The sequence below is a fragment of the Ursus maritimus genome, assembly GCF_017311325.1.
Source record: "Ursus maritimus isolate PB19 chromosome X unlocalized genomic scaffold, ASM1731132v1 scaffold_X1, whole genome shotgun sequence".
Classification (NCBI taxonomy): Eukaryota; Metazoa; Chordata; class Mammalia; order Carnivora; family Ursidae; genus Ursus; species Ursus maritimus.
The window spans coordinates 36779277-36801086 of NW_024423319.1; the positions used below are offsets into that span (position 1 = coordinate 36779277).

General features: G+C 40.5%; 1 protein-coding gene and 1 pseudogene across 1 annotated transcript in view; one reads left to right on the plus strand and one right to left on the minus strand.

The window, feature by feature from the left end:
- Window positions 1-3477: 3477 nt before the first annotated feature.
- Window positions 3478-3977, minus strand: LOC121102071 (annotated as a pseudogene).
- Window positions 3978-17023: 13046 nt separating this feature from the next.
- TRPC5 (transient receptor potential cation channel subfamily C member 5) overlaps window positions 17024-21810 on the plus strand; it is a 174186-nt gene continuing 169399 nt past the window's right edge. Inside the window, exon 1 of the mRNA XM_008709288.2 lies at window positions 17024-17401. Coding sequence (XP_008707510.2) covers window positions 17024-17401 — 378 coding nt within the window. The remainder of the gene's footprint in view (window positions 17402-21810) is intronic.

Genomic DNA, 21810 nt, shown 5'->3' on the forward strand with positions numbered 1-21810 from the left:
GAAGTAAAATGGAGGTTATGAAGAAATGGTATCTATTTGACAGAAACTCAGTTTCCTCTGAAAGTATCAGGGCCCCAGTAACCAGCCTAGAGAAGGGCCTTTCTCAGTCATGTGGATAGCAGTACTACCAGTCTTATGGTCAGGCTTGAACTTGAATATCATCTTAAGGCTCTCTCTATACCTCATCCCCGATAATATATCCATTACCAAGCCCTGTTTTTCTTTCTTTGAAATAACTTTAACATTCTTCCCTTCTCCTTTCTGACTTCTAGCATTGTAGATGGGGCTCCATTATCTTATGAAAAAAAATCCTATCTCTCCTACTCTGATTTACCACTGGCACAGCCATAGGAGTCATCTTATACAGCTTTCTTCATCACATCCTGTTTAAGAACCTAGGGTGACTCCCCAATGCCTACAAGGTCAAGACCTAGTTTCTCAACCACATGTTCAATATCCTCCAACTAATGGGCCCAGCTTAGCTACTTGTACATTCTTCCCTCTCTTCCCAAACTTTGCGATACCCAAGACAGTGCTAGTTCAAACCTTTGACTTCCATCCCTTTCCCACATATAACAGAGGGGCTTTCCCAACTCCCACAGCTGCCTATCTAAATCCTACCCAGGCTTTCAGACCCAGCTCAGGTTTACCTCTTCCACATACCTTTCCTAACCACCTCCCCAAAACTCCAGCCAATCTTGATCTTTACAATTTTAATTAGTGCTCAAGGCACTGATCTTCTTGCTTCTTTAGAAATGGGAAGAATTAACAGGCAAAATTTGGGGCCCATTTAATAAAGTCCTGCTCTGAAACAGGGACAGACAATGTTCATGTAGCCCTTAGTATCTGTTATTATAGAGAGTACCAGGCCATCAGTTGAAGGATTCGCCCATCTTTCTTCCTCCCAAAATGAAGGTAACATCTGTTGGAACATCCAAAATGTACTTCCTTCAGGAAACATTACCCATTTGTTACAGAATCACAGAATCTTAGAAATATGAGAGGGACGGGGCTTTGAATCTTTAATGATATATAAGAAAAGTGAGGTCTATTTCTGATTTCTGGGTATTCTGATGTTTCCTTTCCCTTGAGAAAGTTACTGCTGGCAAATAACACAATTTTAAAAGAAATTCGACAGTACATATTTTTAAAAATGCTCCTGGTTTTTTTTAATAATAATATTTTTTATTATATTATGTTAGTCACCATACAGTACATCCCTAGTTTTTGATGTAAAGTTCCATGATTCATTACTTGCGTATAACACCCAGTGCACCATGCAATACGTGCCCTCCTTACTACCCATCACCAGTCTATCCCATTCCCCCCCCTCTGAAGCCCTCAGTTTGTTTCCCAGAGTCCATAGTCTCTCATGGTTCATTCCCCCTTCTGTTTACCCCCCTTCCTTCTTCCCTTTCTTCTCCTACCGATCTTCCTACTTCTTATGTTCCATAAATGAGTGAAACCATATGATAATTGTCTTTCTCTGCTTGACTTATTTCACTTAGCATTATCTCCTCCAGTCCCGTCCATGTTGCAGCTAATGTTGAGAAATCATTCTTTTTGATGGCTGAGTGATATTCCATTGTATATATGGACCACATCTTCTTAATCCAGTCATCTGTTGAAGGGCATCTCGGTTCCTTCCACAATTTAGCTATTGTGGACAATGCTGCTATGAACATTAGGGTGCACATGGCCCTTCTCTTCACTACGTCTGTATCTTTGGGGTTAATACCCAGTAGTGCAATGCTGGGTCATAGGGTAGCTCAATTTTTAACTTTTTAAGGGACCTCCACACTGTTTTCCAGAGTGGCTGTACCAACTTGCCATTCCCACCAACAATGTAGGAGGGATCCCCTTTCTCCACATCCTCTCCAACATTTGTTGTTACTTGCCTTGTCCATTTTTGCCGTTCTAACTGGCATAAGGTGGTATTTTAGTGTGGTTTTGATTTGAATTTCCCTGATGGCTAATGATTTTGAACATTTTTTCATGTGTCTGTTAGTCATTTGTGTGTCTTCATTGGAAAAGTGTCTGTTCATATCTTCTGCCCATTTTATGATTTGTTTATTTGCTTCTTGTGTATTGAGTTTGAGAAGTTCTTTGTAGATCTGGGATACCAGTCTTTTATCTGTAGCATCATTTGCAAATATCTTCTCCCATTCTGTGGCTGCCTCTTAGTTTTTTTGACTGTTTCCTTGGCTGTGCAGAAGCTTTTTATCTTGATGAAGTCCCACATGTTCATCTTTTCTTTTGTTTCTCTTGCCTTTGGAGATGTGTCATGAAAAAGGTTGCTTTGGCCGATGTTGTAGAGGTTGCTGCCTATGTTCTCCTCTAGGATTTTGATGGATTTCTGTCTCACATCGAGGTCTTTCATCCATTTGGAGTTTATTTTTGTGTATGGTGTGAGAGAGTGGTCAAGTTTCATTCTTTTGCATGTAGCTGTCCAATTTTCCCAGCACCATTTATTGAAGAGACTGTCTTTTTTCCACTGGAAGTTTTTTCCTGTTTTGTCAAAGATTAGTTGCCCAAAGAGCCGAGGGTCCATTTCTGGGTTCTCTATTCTGTTCCATTGGTCTATGTGTCTATTTTTGTGCCAGTACCATGCTGTCTTTGTGATCACAGCTTTGTAGTACAGCTTGAAATCCGGCAATGTGATGCCCCCAGCTTTGTTTTTCCTTTTCAACAATTCCTTGGCGATTCGGGGCCTTTCTGGTTCCACACAAATTTAAGGGCTGTTTGTTCCAGTTCTTTGAAAAATGTCATTGGTATTTTGATCGGGATGGCATTGAAAGTGTAGATTGCTCCTGGTTTTTGACCCAGTAATTTGACTTCTGGGAAGCTATACTGAGCAAAAAAACCTTGAATATTAAAAAAATTTAAGTACAATAATATCACAGCTTTGCTTATAACAGTAGAGATAAACTGGAGACACCCTAAATATCCCCAAATTGGAGACTAATTAAGTATATTATGGTATGCCTGATCTGATCTAACAAAATATCATGTGGTCATTTAACATGATATTTTAAACTGTACTGTCTAAATCTCACCTAGCAGAGTCACTTTCTCACAAAGGAAATTGGTGGTAGAAAGGGCAGAAGAGTTAGAGAGTGATATTATTGATAATAATGTGTGGGAAATTTTTACAAGTGAAGAATTTCTGGATAGAAAGTGAAGAAAACTGGATAGAAAATGTATACACAGGATAAACTCATTTAAAATGCATGGGGGAAAGACTGGAAAACTTTAAGCCAATTGTTTGATTTTTTAAAATGAAAATTCATGATTTGATGGTTTATGTAACTTTATTTTAAAATAATTTCAGATGCATACAAAGTTATAAGAACAACACAAAGAACTCCTGTGTACCCCCTCACTCATATTCCGTAAATATTAGCATAAATAAACATTTAGTTAGTTAGTTAGTTCAGTCTTGAGGTTTGTTTGTTTGTTTGTTTGTTTTTACATTTATCACAGCATGAATTCATAGGGAATGATTTCCAGCAGCTCAGGCTTCTTTCCATTGTTTCTCACGAAGTGTTCTTCTCTGGGTGGAGCAGGCTGGTGCTTCAGTTGAACCCAAGTACCTTTCTCTTTGACTTCCTTCTTTTTCTGATAATTTTCCTTCACATGCTTCAGAAAGCTATCTCAGCTCTTTGTGTAGTTAATATGCTCAATTCGTACATTAATTCTCTTGGCAAGAATCTCACCCTTGTTTGTTTACAACAATGCCAACAGCATGCTAAGTAATGTTGTAGACTCTTCCAGTTTTATGCTGATAATATTTGTGGGGCATTCCATTTTGAATAGTGCCCATTCCCTTAATATCCACAACATCACCTTTCTTGTAGATTTGTGTGTATGTGACCAAAGGATCAACTCTATGTTTTCTAAAAGGCCTAGAGAATATAAAGCGGGTACCTCTCCTCTTTCCCTTTGTGTTGGTCATTTTGGTGAATTACTGGAAGATAGCGGTTCCTGTCGAAAGGGATAAATAAACTTTTAAGTCCTTCTGACCCATTTAAGGATCGTTTGGCCAATAAGCTCCTATGTGAACACTGTCACTTTAGATTCCAAAGTGAAGGGGTAACAGAAAGGAGACAGACACTCATTTCTCATGGCCTGTGGAATCTGGGATGAAAGCCAGTCACAAGACTAATAATCAGATGCAAGACTTTTAACCAATTACACTGCCTATTATTTACTGTAATCAGTGTCATCCCATTCTGCCTTTCCCTTGACTACTTCAAGGAACATCATTCAGACAAAGTGATAATGAGTGTTGAGCAACAGATTTAAACTTCCTGATTCAGATGAGTGACTTGAGGGAAACAAATATATATTTTTTTGTTCATGCCTTCCCTCTGGTGAAAATGAAAAGCATCGATTTAATCCAGCTGCCAGCAGTTCTACATAACTCCCCTGGACGTCAAAGAGAAAGGAATAAAGAGTTGAGGACCTTACAGAAATAAAAACACCACATGTCCGTAGCCATGAAAATGCATTATGCAAATGAAAATACCCATATTTTTGCATAGATACTGTATATTTCTACTCTGCATTTGAAAAAGTCCTCTGTATTATGGACATTGTTGAGGTAGAAGAGACATTTGGGTCATCTAGCACTGTTCAGTTGGACTTCTGGTAATGATGAAAATGCTCTCTACCTATGCTGTTCACTATGGTAGTCATGAGTCATCTGTGGTTATTAACTGCTTGAAACGTGACTGGTGTAACTGCAGAACAAAATTTTTTATTTCATTCCATTTTAATTCATTTAAGTTTACATAGCTACATGTGGCTAGCTGCTACTATACTGGGCAGTGGAGATCTAGACCTTTCTCCACTCTAATTAGAAATTTCCTCTCCAGGGGCGCCTGGGTGGCACAGCGGTTAGGCGTCTGCCTTCAGCTCAGGGCGTGATCCCGGCGTTCTGGGATCGAGTCCCACATCAGGCTCCTCCGTTATGAGCCTGCTTCTTCCTCTCCCACTCCCCCTGCTTGTGTTCCCTCTCTCACTGGCTATCTCTATCTCTGTCAAATAAATAAATAAAATCTTTAAAAAAAAAAAAAGAAAGAAAGAAATTTCCTCTCCAGTTCCCCTGATCTCTTTGCACTCTCACTGAAGATCACATCCATGCCCAAAACCTCCAGTTACCTTATAATGATGGTACTTAATCTCAGCTGCATATTACATTCACCGGGGGTACTATCTTTAACCATCATTGGGGGGGGGGTACTATGACCCAACCATAGATATTTTTTAAAAGGTCCTCAGGTGATTTTAATGTGCAGTCAGATTTTGGAACCTTTGATCAATATGCTGGTGACTCCCAATTCTATATCACCGGGTCTCAGGGCTGTGCTCCACATGCTGACTGGATCTTTTCTTTCTGAGTCTCCTCCAGCCCAAAAAACCCCTCAAACACCAATATATCTAAATGGAATATCATTATCTAGTATTGCCCTCACCCAAATCCTTCAAACTTTAGTTACTGGACTTATTTCTACCATTTTGCTATTTGTTCTTTATATGTCTTATGTATTTCTTATTTCTCAGTTTCTTCATTACAGCCTTCCTTTGTGTTTGTTTTCTTTTATAAATTTATCATTCTGATTCACTTCTCATTTCCTATTCTATATATTTTTTTAAGTAAACTCTACCCCCAACATGGGACTTGAACTCGTGTCCCCAAGATCAAGACTCTCATGCTCTACTGACTTAGCCAGTTAGATACACCAGGAGGGGTCTCTTCTAAATGTTTTTAATTATTTTGTTAGTGGTTACCCTTGGGATTAAAATCAACATCTTCAATGTATAGCAAGCTAGTTTCAATTAATAATTTATTTGCAAGAGTATAAAAACTCTGTTCATAGGAACAGCTCCATTCTTCCCCCTCTATGTTGTTATTGTCAAAGCTTACATCTTTATATACTGTGTGTCCATTAACATAGATTTATAATTTTTGTTCTATGCATTTGTCTTTTAAATCATATATAGAGGGGTGCCTGGGTGGCTCAGTCAGTTAAGCATCTGCCTTTGGCTTGGGTCATGATCCCAGGGTCCTGGGATTGAGCCCTACATCAGGCTCTCTGCTCAGTGGGGAGCTTGCTTCTCCCTCTCCCTCTGCCTGCCACTCTGCCTGTTTGTGCTCAGTTTCTGTGTCAAATAAATAAATAAAATCTTTAAAAAATAAATAAATCATATATGAAAAAAAAAGAAGACTTACAAAAGTACAAGAATGCTGGCTTTTATATTTAGCTATGTAATTATCAGTGTTTTTTATTTCTTCATATGGTTTTGAATTGTTGTCAAACCTGAAGGACTCCCCTTAGCATTTCTTGTAGGGCAGGTTTACTAGCAATCAACTCCTTCAGCTTTTGTTTATCTGGGAATGTCCTAATTTCACCTTCATTTTTGAAGGACAGTTTTGCAGGATATAGAATTTAGGTTGAGAAGGCTTTTTTTTTCCTTTCAACATTTTAAACATATTACCCCACTGCCTTCTGGCTTCTATGGTTTCTGAAGAGAAATTACCTGTTAATTTTATTGAGGATCCCTTATCTGTGACAAGTCACTTCTCTTGCTACTTTCAAGATTCCATCTATGTCTTTGTCTTTTGATAGTTCAATTTTTATGTGTCTGTGTAGAATCTCTTCAAGTTTAGCCTTCTTGGAGTTTGTTAACCTTCTTGGATATATAGATTTATGTATTTCATCAAATTTTGGAACATTTTGGCCATTATTTCCTCAAATATACTTTCTGCCACAATTTCTCTCTCTTCTCCTTCTACAACTCCCATTATACATTGGTTGGTACACTTGGTAGTGTCTCACATATATCTGAGGTACTATTCATTTCTCTTCATTCCTTTTTACTTTCTGCCCCTCAGGATAATTTCAATTGATATATCTTTAGTTTCACTGATTCTTTCTTCTGCTTCCTCAAATCTGCTGTTCAGCATTTGACAAATACTACTAGGAAAATTCTACTGAGAAAATTCCAAGGGGGAAGGGAGTATAAAACAAAGGTAAATCTGGGGTGCCTCGATGACACATTCAGTTAAGCATCTGACTCTTAGTTTTGGTTCAGGTTGTGATCTCAGGGTCATGATATTGAGCCCCATATTGGGTTCTGTGCTCAGCACAGAGTCTGCTTAGAGTTTCTCTCTCCCTCTCCTTCTGCCACTCCCCACCTCTCTCTCTAAAATAAATAAATCTTAAAAAAAAAGACAAAGTTAATCCTCTCAGCTGATCCCTCTTTCTCATACAGCAATTCAGTACATATGTATTAACCTGTCAAAACATGTAATCACAATTCTTTGAGAACAAAATCTATATTGCCCTGCCTGGCACCAGCAAGCCACAATGAAGAATGTGGGCCACTGTCTCCATAGCTTTAGCCAAGCTAAGGGGATGGAGATGGTAGGCAGTTCAGTAGAAATGCTCCAACATTCTCTTACCAAAATTTAGTAGCTTCTTTCTTCATTAAACACTAATATTGTTTTAAGTTTTTATTAGTTACCAGAGTTCAGAAAAAGTTGATTCTGATCATTTTTGCTGTGATGGTTAATTATTGCATTAGTGGAGAGATGGGTTTTTGGAGTTCCCTACTTTGCCATTTCTTTTTTTCTTAATCAAAAATTTTGTGGAAATATTTACACATTTATCCTTTCATTTAAACTGTAATTTTTTGTCCAGTTCCATATAAAACCTGAATGACATACTTTTTGTAATTTATATCTAAATTTAATTAAGAAATTATATTTTTATTAGTCTGAATCTTTCTATTCAGCAACATAATGTGCTTCTCCATTCTCTTTTGTCTTGTTTTACCCCCTTCAATAACTTCTTTTACATGGGTCTTGTTCCTTTCTAAATAAATTAACTCCTGGATATCTTAAGATGGCACTATTTTTCATTGGATTTCTTTCCATTTCAATTTCTGAGTGATGGTGATGATTATGGTTAAATTTTTTAAAGCTCTTGATATTTGCATATTTTTTTACATTCAATTACCTTACCTTGTTAGCTCTAACAGAATTTTGTAAAGTTTTCTTGGGTGTTTTATTATACAATTATATTATGTAAATATAAAACTAAATTTGTCTCCTCTGTTAAATATTTATCATATTTTCATGTCCTCTTATTACAATAGCCAGAACCTTAAAATTGAATAATAGTGGCATCCCTGTCTTGTTCTTGATTTTAATGGCAACAGATCCAGTATTTCACAACTTATTATATTTATTATTGCTCTGAGGTAAATTGTGTTTTGTGTATAAGTAGTTTACTTCTGTTCCAATTTTACTTTAGTTTTTTTTAAATAGGTGCTGAGTTATATCAAATTACTTTTTTTCATGTATTGATATAATCATGCTTTCTTTCCTTTAAGTCATTGACTTATTTACTAAATTGAATTGATAATTTCTTCATATTGAACCATGCTTGCATTCTTAGGACAAATTCCCCTTGGTCATAATGTATTATTCTTCAAATTCACTACTGCTTTATAGTTTGCTAATATTTTATTTAGAATTTTTGGAATTATTTTCATGACTGAAATAGTCTGTAGTTTTCATCTTAGTTATCTTTATTAGATTTTGGCATTAATATTATGCTTGCTCTGTAGAATTATTTCTTTTTCCATAATCTGAATGATTTTTAGCCAGGCATGGTGGTGCGTGCCTGGAGTCCCAGCTAATCAGGGGGCTGAAGCAGGAGGATCACTTGAGCCCAGGAGTTCTAGGCTGTAGTGTGCTATGACAATAGGGTGTTCGCACTAAGTTCGGCATCAATATGGTGACCTCCCAGGAGCATGGGACCACCAGGCTGCCTAAGGAGGGGCAAACCGGCTCAGGTTGGAAATGAACTATTTTTAACATGAAGATAACCATCTGTATTTTTTTAAGTTCTATATATACAGCTGTGAAACTACTTGAGCAGAATGACTTTTAATTGGTAGATATTTCAAACTATTTTAATTTCTTCTGTGATTACTAATCTGTTCAGTTTTTCCATTTATTTATGGTTTAATTTTGGTAATTTTTCAGAAAGTGCAGTCACTTAGGATGTGTTCAGCTTCCTGTAACACAAAAGCATGTGTAAAAGTGGGTTAACAAAGAGGGAGTTTTTATTTCACAACTAAAAGACTAGAGATTAAGCAGCTCCCAGAGTGGTTAATTCAATGGCTCAAAGATATCATAAAGGACTTGACTGATGCCATCCTCAGCATGTAGGCTGAATCTTTTAGGTTAGCTGTCCTCTTAGTTCCAAGGTGGCTACCAAAGTCTTTGGTGTCACAAGGAAATGACAACATTCAGAGGCAAAAAGGGAAATATTCCTTTTTACATGTCTTTTTTGGAACAAAGAAACCTTTCTCAGAAGCCGGCAAGGACATCTCATCGGCCAGAATTGCAACAAATTCTCAAAGGTCAATCACTGACCGAAGAAATGGAATTACCAATATTGACTTAGTCTTAGACTACTTAAGCCTCTTTCCTTGAGATGAAGGCAAAACTTCTTGCCTGAGCACATGGCTGCATTGAAGGGAGGAGTTTAAACACACAAACAAGAGCTCTACAGACAGAACATTACCCCATCTCTAGCCTCACCATTATTTCATGTAGTAATTCCATACAAATTTATTGAGAGCCTACTATGTGCCAGGCTCCGGGTATAGAGTAGTAAACATGACAAATAAGGTTCTTGCTAGTATGAAGTTTACATTTTGGTTGGGAGAGCTAGTTGTTAAAATAATAAAAAAATATATAAATATGATCATTTCAAATAGTGGTAAGTTCTTGGAGAAAAACAAGTCAGGGTAATGAAATGGAGAGGAATATGTGAGAGGCTTGCTGCATTAGAAAAAGTGGTCTAAGAAGGCTTACTGAGGAGATGACATTTGATCTGAAGCCTACATGTTAAGAAAGAAATTATGAGGATCTGGTGGAAGATTATAGGCAGCAAATGACGTGTGCAAAGGTCCCAAGGTAGTCACATGCTTGAGGGGTATGAAGAATAGAAAGTCATTGTTCTCTTAAAATACCATTGTGCTGTGTCTGTTGCCTAGGATGACTATCCCTACACTGCTGTCTAGCAAACTCCTACCAACTTTTCAAGACATAGCTCAAATATTACTTTCTCTTCAATTACCTCCACAGGTAGAGTTAAACACTTCCTCCTTTGTGTACCATAGTACACATGTACCATAGTACATTTAACGTATTTTCATTTTTTTCTCCCTTTGGACTGGGAATTGCTTAAGGGCAAGGGCTATATCATTTAGCTATGTATATTGGTATTCCCCACTACCAAGTACTCTGGGCCTGACAAATAGTAGGTGCATAACAAGTATCTGTTGAATTGAAGCACTCTATTTCTGGCACTGTTATAGGCATTATGTCATATATAAAAGAGACCACTTTCATCAAAGTAGTTAAAAATGTAGACTCTGGAGTCAGAGCTTGGCTCTAATCCCAAGCCACCAATTACTAGCTGTGTGAACTAAAGCAATTTACTTAACCTCTCTGTGCTTCAGGTTTCTTATCTGTGAGGTGGGAGATTATAATAGTAACTGTCTAAAAGTGAGGAATAGTTTATTTTATTTTTTTAAAGATTTTATTTATTTATTTGACAGAGAGAGAGTGAGAGTGCACAAGCAGGGGGAACAGCAGAAACAGAGGGAGAAGCAGGCTCCCCACTGAGCAGGGAGCCCGATGTGGGACTCAATCCCAGGACTCCGGGATCATGACCCAAGCCAAAGGCAGACGCCTAACCAACTGAGCCACCCAAGCACCCCTAAAAGTGAGGAGTAATTTAAATAATGTATGTGAAGCATTTAGTAACATAGTCTCTGACATATGATTAGTGCTTAATGTTAATTATTATTATTTATAAATTAATGAAATTCTTGATAAGATTTATACAAATGACAATACTGCAATACGTTACTATGCAGTGCCTCCTGAAACAAGACGTATCTTGACCTCAACAAAGCATTGATGCATATATGAATGAAGAAAAAATAGCCACAGTGTAATCTGTGCTGGCCTGACCATTCTAGAGCACTGGCTTCATTTCTGAGCATTATATTTAAAAAGAAACAAAATATAGTGTAACTAAAAGCAGACCACTAGAATGATCATAATTCTAGAGAAGGGGAGACTCAGAGTAGAGAGAGACATAAGAGCTGAAATTAAACATTTGAAGGGTTGTCATGGAGAAGAGTTTTGCTCAGTGCTCCTCTAGAGAAAAGAACTAGGGCAATGGAATAGAAGTTGTAGGCAGATGATTTCAGCTCAACATAGAAAAGCATTTGCTGAAAGTCAGCATTCACCACACAGGCAAGAAAGTGGTGAGTTCTTCATTGGTAGAAGTGCTCATTAACTGAATGATCACTTAACAAGGATATTGTCAAGGGAACTTTTTCATTGGGCAAGGGATTATTCTAGATGACCTCTGAGGTCCCCTGCAAGAGGTTCAAGATCTGGACCTTTCTGGGAAAGATTAGTATTACTACATTAAAATTAAGAAGTTCTCAAAGTGGTACTATGAAAGGAGCCAAAATACTCTCAAAATCAATACCCCACTGAATGTGCACATATGCATGTGCACGCATACACACACACAGTCTTCCTCTGACCAGCCCACTCCTGTGCCTTTGTACATAAAATTTCCACTTTAGTTACTTTTTGGATTGGGCATTCAAGGTTCCTCTTCAAACGTAATTTTTTCCTAGAAGAGGTATGGCTTTAAGCCACCCAGCCATTTTCTTTTTTTTTTTTAAAGATTTTATTTATTTATTTAACAGAGATAGCCAGCGAGAGAGGGAACACAAGCAGGGGGAGTGGGAGAGGAAGAAGCAGGCTCATAGTGGAGGAGCCTGATGTGGGGCTCGATCCCATAACACCGGGATCACGCCCTGAGCCGAAGGCAGGCGCTTAACCGCTGTGCCACCCACGCGCCCCCACCCAGCCATTTTCATCAGCTTCTAGCACAGTGTTGGGTACGTAGTCATTGAATGTACTCATTATCCACCATTTACACTTGAGATTGTACAAGTTTATCAAATTAAATCTACTTGTCTTAAAGGGTTTCTGAAGAGATGCAGAAGTGGATAGGCAGGCATGGATAAAGGTGAGAGGTCACAAGGGTTTCAGTATTCAACCTCAATCCTCATGGCACAGAGTGCAAGCCATGCACAGATACCACATCCCTCTAAAAGCACACTTTTTTTAGTTAGGTGGAAAGCAAGGCTTTCCTCCTCACAGACAAAGTCTGGAGCTGGGCAGTGATCTGGGCTGGGATTTGCGCCCTGGCCTTCTGCCCAGCCCATTGATTTAGCTCTTTAAATCACATCAGTTAAGCCTAAAAATGTCACAGATCCCATTAGACAATCTCCTTTGGCTAGCAGCACAGAAAAGAGAGAACACGATAAGCCCCCTGAGGCAACCTGTTAGACCATTCCTAATGTTCCTTACTTGGTGGACTACATTGGAGTGAGATTCACTTGTAGAAATGGCATGAAGTGCCAGCTGGTTTTGTTTTATTCAGTTAAGAACACACCTCAAGTCCAGTGCATAATGATGGGAAAGCCAACCTCATCTCTTGGCTTAGGTTAATGGCAAATGAGTACAATCTGCCAAGTATAAAGGTAAAGAGTGACGGGAAGGAACCTGCCCAATAATACATCCTCAAGAGATGCCAGAAACTCTATCATTAGCTATTTGTTCCCAGAATAATGGCAGAGTAGGACTAACAGCTTATGAAGAAAGGATTGGTCTCAGCCTGAAGGAAGGCTGAGCCTAAACCTATAAGTAAGGGTCACATGGCATCAGCTGTGGGGAATGGAAGTAGGGCACTAGGCAATTCATTAGATGTCTACATAAGCCTACATGTAGACAGACAATGCAGGGAACCCATTTTACATCATTGTCAATGTGTATTGTCAAGGTGGGCATGGATACATAAAAGATGTTCCTAAGGCTGGACACCAGGCCTCTCCTTTCCCCTTCACCACATCTTCCCTGCCCTTCTAGACCCACGTCTCTGTGCTCCCAAGGCCACAGGAACTTTCCTCCTCAAGGAATCCACATTAAGATGTTAATAGATATTAGTCACATGATTTTTTTTATTCCTTCCAGGGGTAGTTTTAGAGATGTAGTGCCTTAAAGCAAAGGAGTAATTCCCTAATAGTACACTCTCCGGCAAACCTCCAGAGGAAATATTTTTCTCTAAGGGGAATACTATGAGGCTTCTCATAGCACAGCTCACTGGAAATGCAATAGACCAGATCAATTTCAAATGCAAAAAATGAAAAGTAAATCTAGACTCTGAATTGACTATATATAATCCAATTATACTTACTTGAATTCTTAAATTACCGTGATTTTACTGTCCTCTCTCTTCACTACTATAACCCACACATCTGGCACATAGTGAAAGTTCAATGAATGGTACTGCTTGTCGCCTTCATTATTACTACTATTAGCACAGGAAGCAGTAGTAGTAATAGTGCTGCCCTGGCACAGTGCCTGGGACATATTAAGTATTCTAAACTCTACTAATTATTTTGCTGCACCAGCTGCTGGCACAGTGCCTGGCATATAATAAGGCGCCGATTTAGTTAGTTCCCTTCCTTCTCATCTTGCACTAGAATACATTTGTCTTCAGTCTATCCCACAGCTTTGCCCTATGGAAGTGGACAAGATCTTCCTGCAGCAACAGTGCTTAGCACAGCACCACCTGTGACACCATCTGAAAAGACATCTAGCCTTTTCTCCCATGGTAACCTCTTAAGTGGAAAATGGCAGCAAATATTTAAGGTCATTTTTCAGATGGGAAAACTGAGGTTATGAGCTCTTGCCTTGGAAATTTAGTTCACCTCTAATCTTTGTATCTTATTATAGCCTGAAAACTATGCCCCCCCCCAACTAGGCCATGATCGATCTCACGATTGTTGTTCTTATGCTCTATGGTGCCTGGCCTACCCTCACATTTTCACATTTAATTCATCTTCCAAAGATTGGCTTAAGAGCTACTTCCTTCATGAAACCTTCTCTGAGATCTCCAGCCCTCACCAAGCCCTTTCTGAAATCCCAAAGCATCAAATCAGTGCCATATAATTTAGTACTTCATTCTGTGATCCTGCCAACCCTCCTCAGCTAGATTGTATTTGCTAAATATTCATTTGTCGAGCACGCATCCTGTTCCAGACCCTGTGTGAGTACTCAGAAGGCAGGAATCAAGGTACTCTTACCTTAGTGGCAGAAAGACAAGCATGCAGTTAGATGACATTGGAGAAATGTCATCCAAGTACCAGTGGAGAACTCAGAGGGAGATTGGCTAACTTTCTCAAGGTGTTGAGGAAAAAGTTCCCAGAGGAGAACTATGAGCAAGGTGCTGAAGCTGAGAAGGTATTTGTTAGGTGGAGAGAGTGGGATGAAATTATATGCAAAGATACGGTCATAAAAGGGCAACTCAGAGATTATGGATCAGTATGGCTAGAACTTAAGGTGGGATGGAGAGAGATGAGAGAATATCATGGAAGGTTTAGTAATTTGTTCATCAAATATATATCAAGCAGATATCCAGGGCATGCGAGGAACTTGGCTAGGTGCAGGTGCTATAAAAACAGGACAGGTGGAGTCCCTGAACTTGAGCTTTAAAGCAAATTGGACAGAAGAAATGATTATCCAGTAAGACAAAGAAATATGTAACTACCAATTGTGATAAGCATTAAGAAGGAAAAGAATAGAGTGGAGAGAAGATATGAAGGAACTACGTTAGACAAGGTGGCTAGTGAGGGCTGCTGTGAGGAAGTGACATTTTGTTGAGGTGTGAGAGATGAAGAGAGCTGGAGAAGAGCATTCCAGGAGGTAATCAAAGGTCTTGAGGTGGCAAAAAAGCTTGGCATGTTGGGAGAATCAAAAGAAGTCCCACAAGGCTAAAGAATAGTGGATGAGGGTGAGAAGTTGGAGACGTAAACACAAGCCCAGACCTAGGAGACCTCAGAAAGGGATGTTGGTTTCATCACAAGAGCAGCAAGAAACTAATCAAGGAGGAGTGAAATGGAATCAGATGTGTGTTTCATGGGATAACTTGGGGGTGGTGTGGAAAACCATGTGGAGGGGAAGAGAATGGAGTCAGGATGACCAACTGTAAGGTTGTGGAATGGTTTGGGTGAGAGATGATGAAGACATGGACCTATTCTTTCATACCCTCTCAAAGTGACTAGCATAGTACGAGGCACACTGCATGCTTCCAGTGTGTTCACATTGATTAACTAAATAAATATAAATGAATCAAGTTGTTGAGTCTCTTCAGGAGATCACACTGTCTCTTCTTTCTCCTCCCTGTTTGTTTGTAATGGAGATGGGGAGGAAGGGAGGCAGTCTACAATTAGTATTATTAAAGCCATTTGCTGTTTAATGACAAATGCTTACTCTAAGTGCCACTTCCCTTTAGCCACTGCTGAGTTGCTTGAAAGTAGCACAGAAAAATATCAGTGCTTCTTGAGACAGCCAAACAGTACCCTGCTCTCCTGAGACTTGGATGCAGAGAGAAATTTGTCATTTGGGCCTGTTCAGGGCAAGAGGTGACACTCACCTTCAAATACCAACTTCCCAGAAGATCGTAAGCACATGAATTGCAAATGTCACTTGGTATAATATATGCTCTCCCTTTGCCAAAGCAGGGATGTCGTTACCTAGAAAAGTGAGGCAAATGTTTGTGGAAGCTTCATGTGTTCATCTTCTCTTCCATCCAGGAGATGAGACAAGTGGCCCTTTATCACATTTCCATTTCCTTTTGCGGGCAAAAACAGTTCGGTAATGAGACACTTAAATCAGTCCAGCCAAACTTAGCCTCCAGAGGGTCCTGGAGGTCCCAGGGATGGGAGGGAAAGGGGAGACAATCACCTTATGGATCTGAGCCTTATCTTCTCCCCTGGGGAGGATAACCATTCCTATCTCACAGGGCTAATACAAGGAGTCAGTAAGGATCACGCATGAATTTGATCTGTAAACTAACTATGAGGCAAGAACTCTATACTGTTATTCATTCTATACAATTGAAGGCAAAGACTGTCTTTTTCTTCTTGGTTTCCCAGAGAAAGTTAAACACATTGTAGGAATTCAATAATAGGTTTTACTTTAAAATCAATTCCATTAAAATCTGGTTTTAGATGTGGTGCATATAAAATAGACCATTCTCTTCTCAGAACTGAATCAAACAGATTATCAGATCCATCAGCTCCTTGGTTTCAAGTGGTAGAGGAAAAAATCATGAATAGGAAGAGGGGGTACTTGACTTTGGTCTATTGGAGCCAATAGCTGTTCCCCAGTGAGCAGCAGCCAGAAGCAGGGTTTCAGTTAGCATGAAAACCAGATTTCAATCCAGAATCTACATCTGGGACAGCTGCAAATGTAACCCTGAAAATCAGCTCAGGCCCATGGGCCCAGGGCCTAAAGGAAACTGGCCAAAGGTAACTCCAACTTTGCATCATCAATCAGAAGTATTATCATGAGTATCTTCAGACAGCAGAAGGGAAAGAAGGAATTAATTTGTGCCATGTCTTAGGAGGTTTACACTGTGCCAGTTGCTTTGATAATATATTATCTCATCTGACTTTCACAAGAGCTTTATGAGGAAGGAATTATTCTTTAGCGCAGGGCCTGGTACACAGTAAGCAGTAACTAAGTGATAACTGCTATTAATGCTATTAATATTGATAACCTTAATAATAATAAACCAAAGCACAGTGGGCTTGAATAACTTGTCCAAGGTCACAGAGTTGGTAAAGCTAGGATTTGAACCCAGGTCTTTCCACCCAAAAGCCTGGAATTTTTTTTGCTATACCCTTTTGCAGGAAGAGAAAGACGGTGGTGTGAAAACAGTTGATTTTCCAACCCTTTAGCCAAGCTGCCTCCATAAACTGGCTACTTGAGACCTCCAGGCACCTAAGACTCTCTTTTGTCTCCCTCTCTCTCACTCAGGTTGCTAAATTGCTATGAACCATGGCCCAACTGTACTACAAAAAAGTCAACTACTCACCATACAGAGATCGTATCCCCCTGCAAATTGTGAGGGCTGAGACTGAGCTCTCTGCAGAAGAGAAGGCTTTCCTCAATGCTGTGGAGAAGGGGGACTATGCCACCGTGAAGCAGGCCCTACAGGAGGCTGAGATCTACTACAATGTCAACATCAACTGCATGGATCCTCTGGGCCGGAGTGCCCTCCTCATTGCCATTGAGAATGAGAACTTGGAGATCATGGAGCTACTGCTGAACCACAGCGTGTATGTAGGCGATGCATTGCTCTACGCCATCCGCAAGGAGGTGGTGGGCGCTGTGGAGCTTCTGCTCAGCTACCGGCGGCCAAGTGGAGAGAAGCAGGTAAGAGAAATCCCTATGGGCTGGGGAAACAGCCTGGAAGAGTAAGTCCCCAGGATCAGAATCCTGGAAACTAGGGAAGGTTAGGTAGGCTGGAGTTAAGAATCCCTAACATTGCCCTCCTTAATACCCATCACCAGCCTATCCCATTCCCCGCCCCCCCCAAGCCCTCAGTTTGTATTAAGGAGGGCACGTATTGCATGGTGCGCTGGGTGTTATACGCAAGTAATGAATCATGGAACTTTACATCAAAAACTAGGGATGTACTGTATGGTGACTAACATAATATAATAAAAAATATTATTATAAAAAAAGTAAAAAAAATTAATCAAAAACAAAGAATCCCTAACATCGCAACCCTCTGCTCTCAGAAATAGCATCAGTCATCTTGGTTGGTATCCTAGAGCTACCTGCATGGTCCACACTGAGTTTTCCTCATTTGCCTTTTCCTTGTGAGCACTTGCCCATATACATTCAATACTTAGCAACCCAAGGGTGCCTGGGTGGCTCAGTTGGTTAAGTGTCTGCCTTCAGCTCAGATCATGATCCCAGGGTCCCTGCTCAGCAGGGAGCCTGCTGCTTCTCTCTCTCTCTCTCTCTCTCCCTCTCTCCACTCATTTCCCCCCACCTTTCTCTCTCTCTCTTCTCTCTCTCTCTCAAATAAATAAATAAAATCTTAAAAAAAATACTTAGCAACCCGAAAATGTGTGTTCCATTTCCACAATATCCAAGCTCCTTCTACCCTCCCTACCCTCTGTTCTCTAGCTTTATTTTCTTCCTCTACTCAAAGGTTACATTTTAGAAAGAAGAGACCAAACACAGATGTGGGGTTTGTCCTCACCAGCCTCTCTCCTGGAGAATGATGAAAGGCCTTTAAATGTGAATGCCACGGTATACATGCAGACAGGTACAGGGGCTCACGTATTCTCCCAGTACCTGTGATGCAACTACATTCCACCCCTAAATGTTTAGGGTTTTGCCTCTGAGACTCTCCTACCCTCCAAGGCACTTAGGCTTAATACTCTGGAATCATCTTTGAGTCCTTCCTTTTCCTTGCCTCTGTGTCTAATCCCCAAGACCTATGGTTTCTTCCTCCCCAATCTCTCTTTCATACTTTCTTTCCTTCCACCACTCTGCCTGTACTCCTCATCATCCCTCTCCTAGATAAGTGATTCTCAAAGTGTGGTTCCTGGACCAGCAGCATTAGTTAGCATCACAAGGGGAACTTGTTGGAAATGCAAATTCTCAGGCCCCACCACAGATTGATGAAATCAAAAACTCTGAGGGTGAGGCCCAGCAAGCTATGCGTTGACCAGCCCCTCCAGGAGACTCCTGATGCACACTCAGGTTTAAGAACCACTATCCTAGACTAACATGAAAATCTTCTAACTGGATTCCCTGCCTATAGAACCCTTTCTTTCTCACAAGCCATCCTGAGCAACGATGCTGGCTTATTCTCCCCAGTTCAGCACAACAATCCTGTCATTCCTGTCCATGCTTTCAGTGACTACAATGTCTCATTACAAGAGAAACCAACGCATGAAGTCTAGCACTCAATACCCTTCAGTAATGGTCTTTTCCAGTCCTGTCTCCTGCAGGATTCTCCTAAAGCCCTCAAGTCAGACAGGTCTCTTGACTCTCTATCTTTGGAGCATAGTAGGGACAAAGAAAATACAGAGCAAAAATAGTACAAATCAAACCCCAAATTGCAAATTGCTTAGGTAAGGAAAACACTTGACATCAAACATTATGGGATATGACCAAAGCTTGATTTAAGGGAATTAATAGCTTTACTACTTACCTGCCCAGTTAGACAAAAAGGAATGGAAGTAAGCTAAGTGATAACACATAGATTAAGCATTGGAATGGAGCCAGCAGAAAGAAAGAGAGTAGATTAAATTAAAAGATTACTTTCTGTGAGTAAAAGCCCTGAATGCCCCCATTCTCCATCAGCACTTAATATAGTGCAGCTGTATCCCCACACTAGGAAAGTGCCTGTAATAACACAGGCACTCAATAAATACTTATTTTATGAACAAATAGTATGCAGCCAGCACTGTGCTAAGCATCTTACACCACTGAGCTCATTTAATTCCCCCAGCAACTCTGTTAGGTAGACACTATAATGACTGCCCCCATTCTACCAATGAGAAAAATCAAGTCACAGTTGAATCAGTTGTCCAAGATCACAGTGTCAGAGCCAGGATTCGAACCCAGGCAACCAAACTCCTAAACCCACCCACTTAACCACTTGATTGTACTGCTTCCATAGCAATCTAAGTCTTGGGATATCCAGCATAGGAGTTCTGAGACTAGAGTTGATCAGTGAAGGATAGAGAGCTCTCTGGAAAGGACAGGCCAAAATTTGGATGAATAGCGAAGTAGAGAATTGTGGACATGTTCCCTACTCAGTCTGTGTCACGATTCCCATCAAAACTGATTTGTTCTGTGCCCTGTTTTCCCACAGTCCTGCTAAGGGCCTGAGTGATTTACTGTGTTACTCTGAACTAAGACTTACCCAGATACCCTGCTCTATAATGACCTTGCCCATCTCTGAGATTATGTAGCCATTAGCTCTATCCTTCCATTGACACCAATCACAAGCTACTATGTATTATTAGCCAGCCTTACTTGCCTTAATGTCTAGTCTCTGTAACTAGATTGTTTCTTTTTCCTTTTTTAAAGATTTTATTTATTTGTCAGAGAGAAAGAGTGAGAGAGTGAGGGGGGAGCACAAGCAGGGGGAGGGGCAGAGGGAGAAGCAGGCTCCCCACTGAGCAGGAAACCTGATGTGGGACTCCATCTCAGGACCTTGAGATCATGACCTGAGCCAAGGGCACACGCTTAACCAACTGAGCCACCCAGGCATCCTAGATTGTTTCTTCAATGTCAGGCATAGCTTAATGCCCAACCATTTCCATGTTTTCCCCAATAGTACCCAACCCAGGGCCTAGTATATAATAGATGATATATAAATATTTGCTGATGAATAAGAAGGAGTTACATGTATCACTCAGAAAACTGTATGGCTAGCTGATTGAACAAGACATCGTGGACTTTCATATTCAATCCCATTTAGCTTCATAACTGTGGTGAAAGATAGGAGAGCACAGGGGAGTTTCCAAAGAGAAGGCTAGCAATACCAACCCTATCTTATTTTTGAAAGTAGGCTATGTCCTTATTTGATGGCCCCTATCTCCCCAGTCTTTCCCCTGTGCTCTGGCAAAGTCTGAGGAAGAAAGTCACCAGGAGAACTTACTCTAAAGTACAATCTAAGGCATGACCTCCCCTGGAGAAAGACAGTGCTTAACTCACAGGAATGAACCACTAATGGTGAAATGTCAGGCATATGGAAGAGGGGTGAAGCTGTTTGGGACAGGCTGTCTTTTCCCAAGATCCTTTCAAACACACTGCCAATACAAGACCTCCTTTGTCCATACTCCAAAATCACATCATATGTACAAACGCACAAAACCATCAGCCCCATCCCCAAGTCTTTTCTGAAAGCTTTCTCTTCCCACTCTCCTCTCTCCCCTAATCCCCACCACCAGCCTCTGCTAAATTTTATTTTCTCCCATTGCTCTGACAATCACTGTGATAAGTCATATGTCAGTAACTATAACAACAGGCTGTCACAGTGCTGGAGTTCTGCCTTTCTGGGAGATAGAAACAGGATTTGTTTACCTGGGAACAATCAGGGATGTGAGCAAACACAGGCCTCCTGAAGGAGCACGGGTCCAGCTGGGTAGGCTCACTCTCAGGAAGGAGCCCCTCCCACACACAGAATCCAAACACCTGGCCTTTTTCCTGGGCCCTCCCTCATCTCGCCAAGGGACTGGGCACAGCTGACCTCCATCAGTCTTAGGTAGCTAAGTGAGTGCCCTTTTTGGCTTTACTGGGCAGAGTTTGGTCTCAGGCTAGCAGCAAAAACCCGTCTGCTCAGCCCATCGTGCTCTTCTCTGTCTTCTAGCCTATCAAAAGTGCTCTCAGATAAAGATCAGAGGCCAGGCATAAATGGCTGACACTGGCTTCGAGGATCAACACTCACATGGAAACCTGCGTTTTTCGTAGGGACCAAAACCCAAAGTAAAAATGGCGATGCTTTATCAGAATTTTCTGCACCAAACAAATATAAGACTCTGTGTGTGTGTTGTTAGTCTTTTTCTTCTTGTGTGTGTGTTCTGCTGAGGTGTTCTTGCTGCTCCGGAAATCTGTCTCTCTTGGCAGCATCCACTCCCTGACCACCGCAGCCTATTTCCTCAGTGGCAGATTTTGTGATTCCTCGGGGTAAACATTCTTAAATAATTATCAGAATTCAAAAGTTTTGTACTACAGAAGGTTTAGCACCAGCCAATTTCTTATATATCAAGCCTTCTCCCTTTGGCCCACTGACTCTGGGACCCACTAGAGGA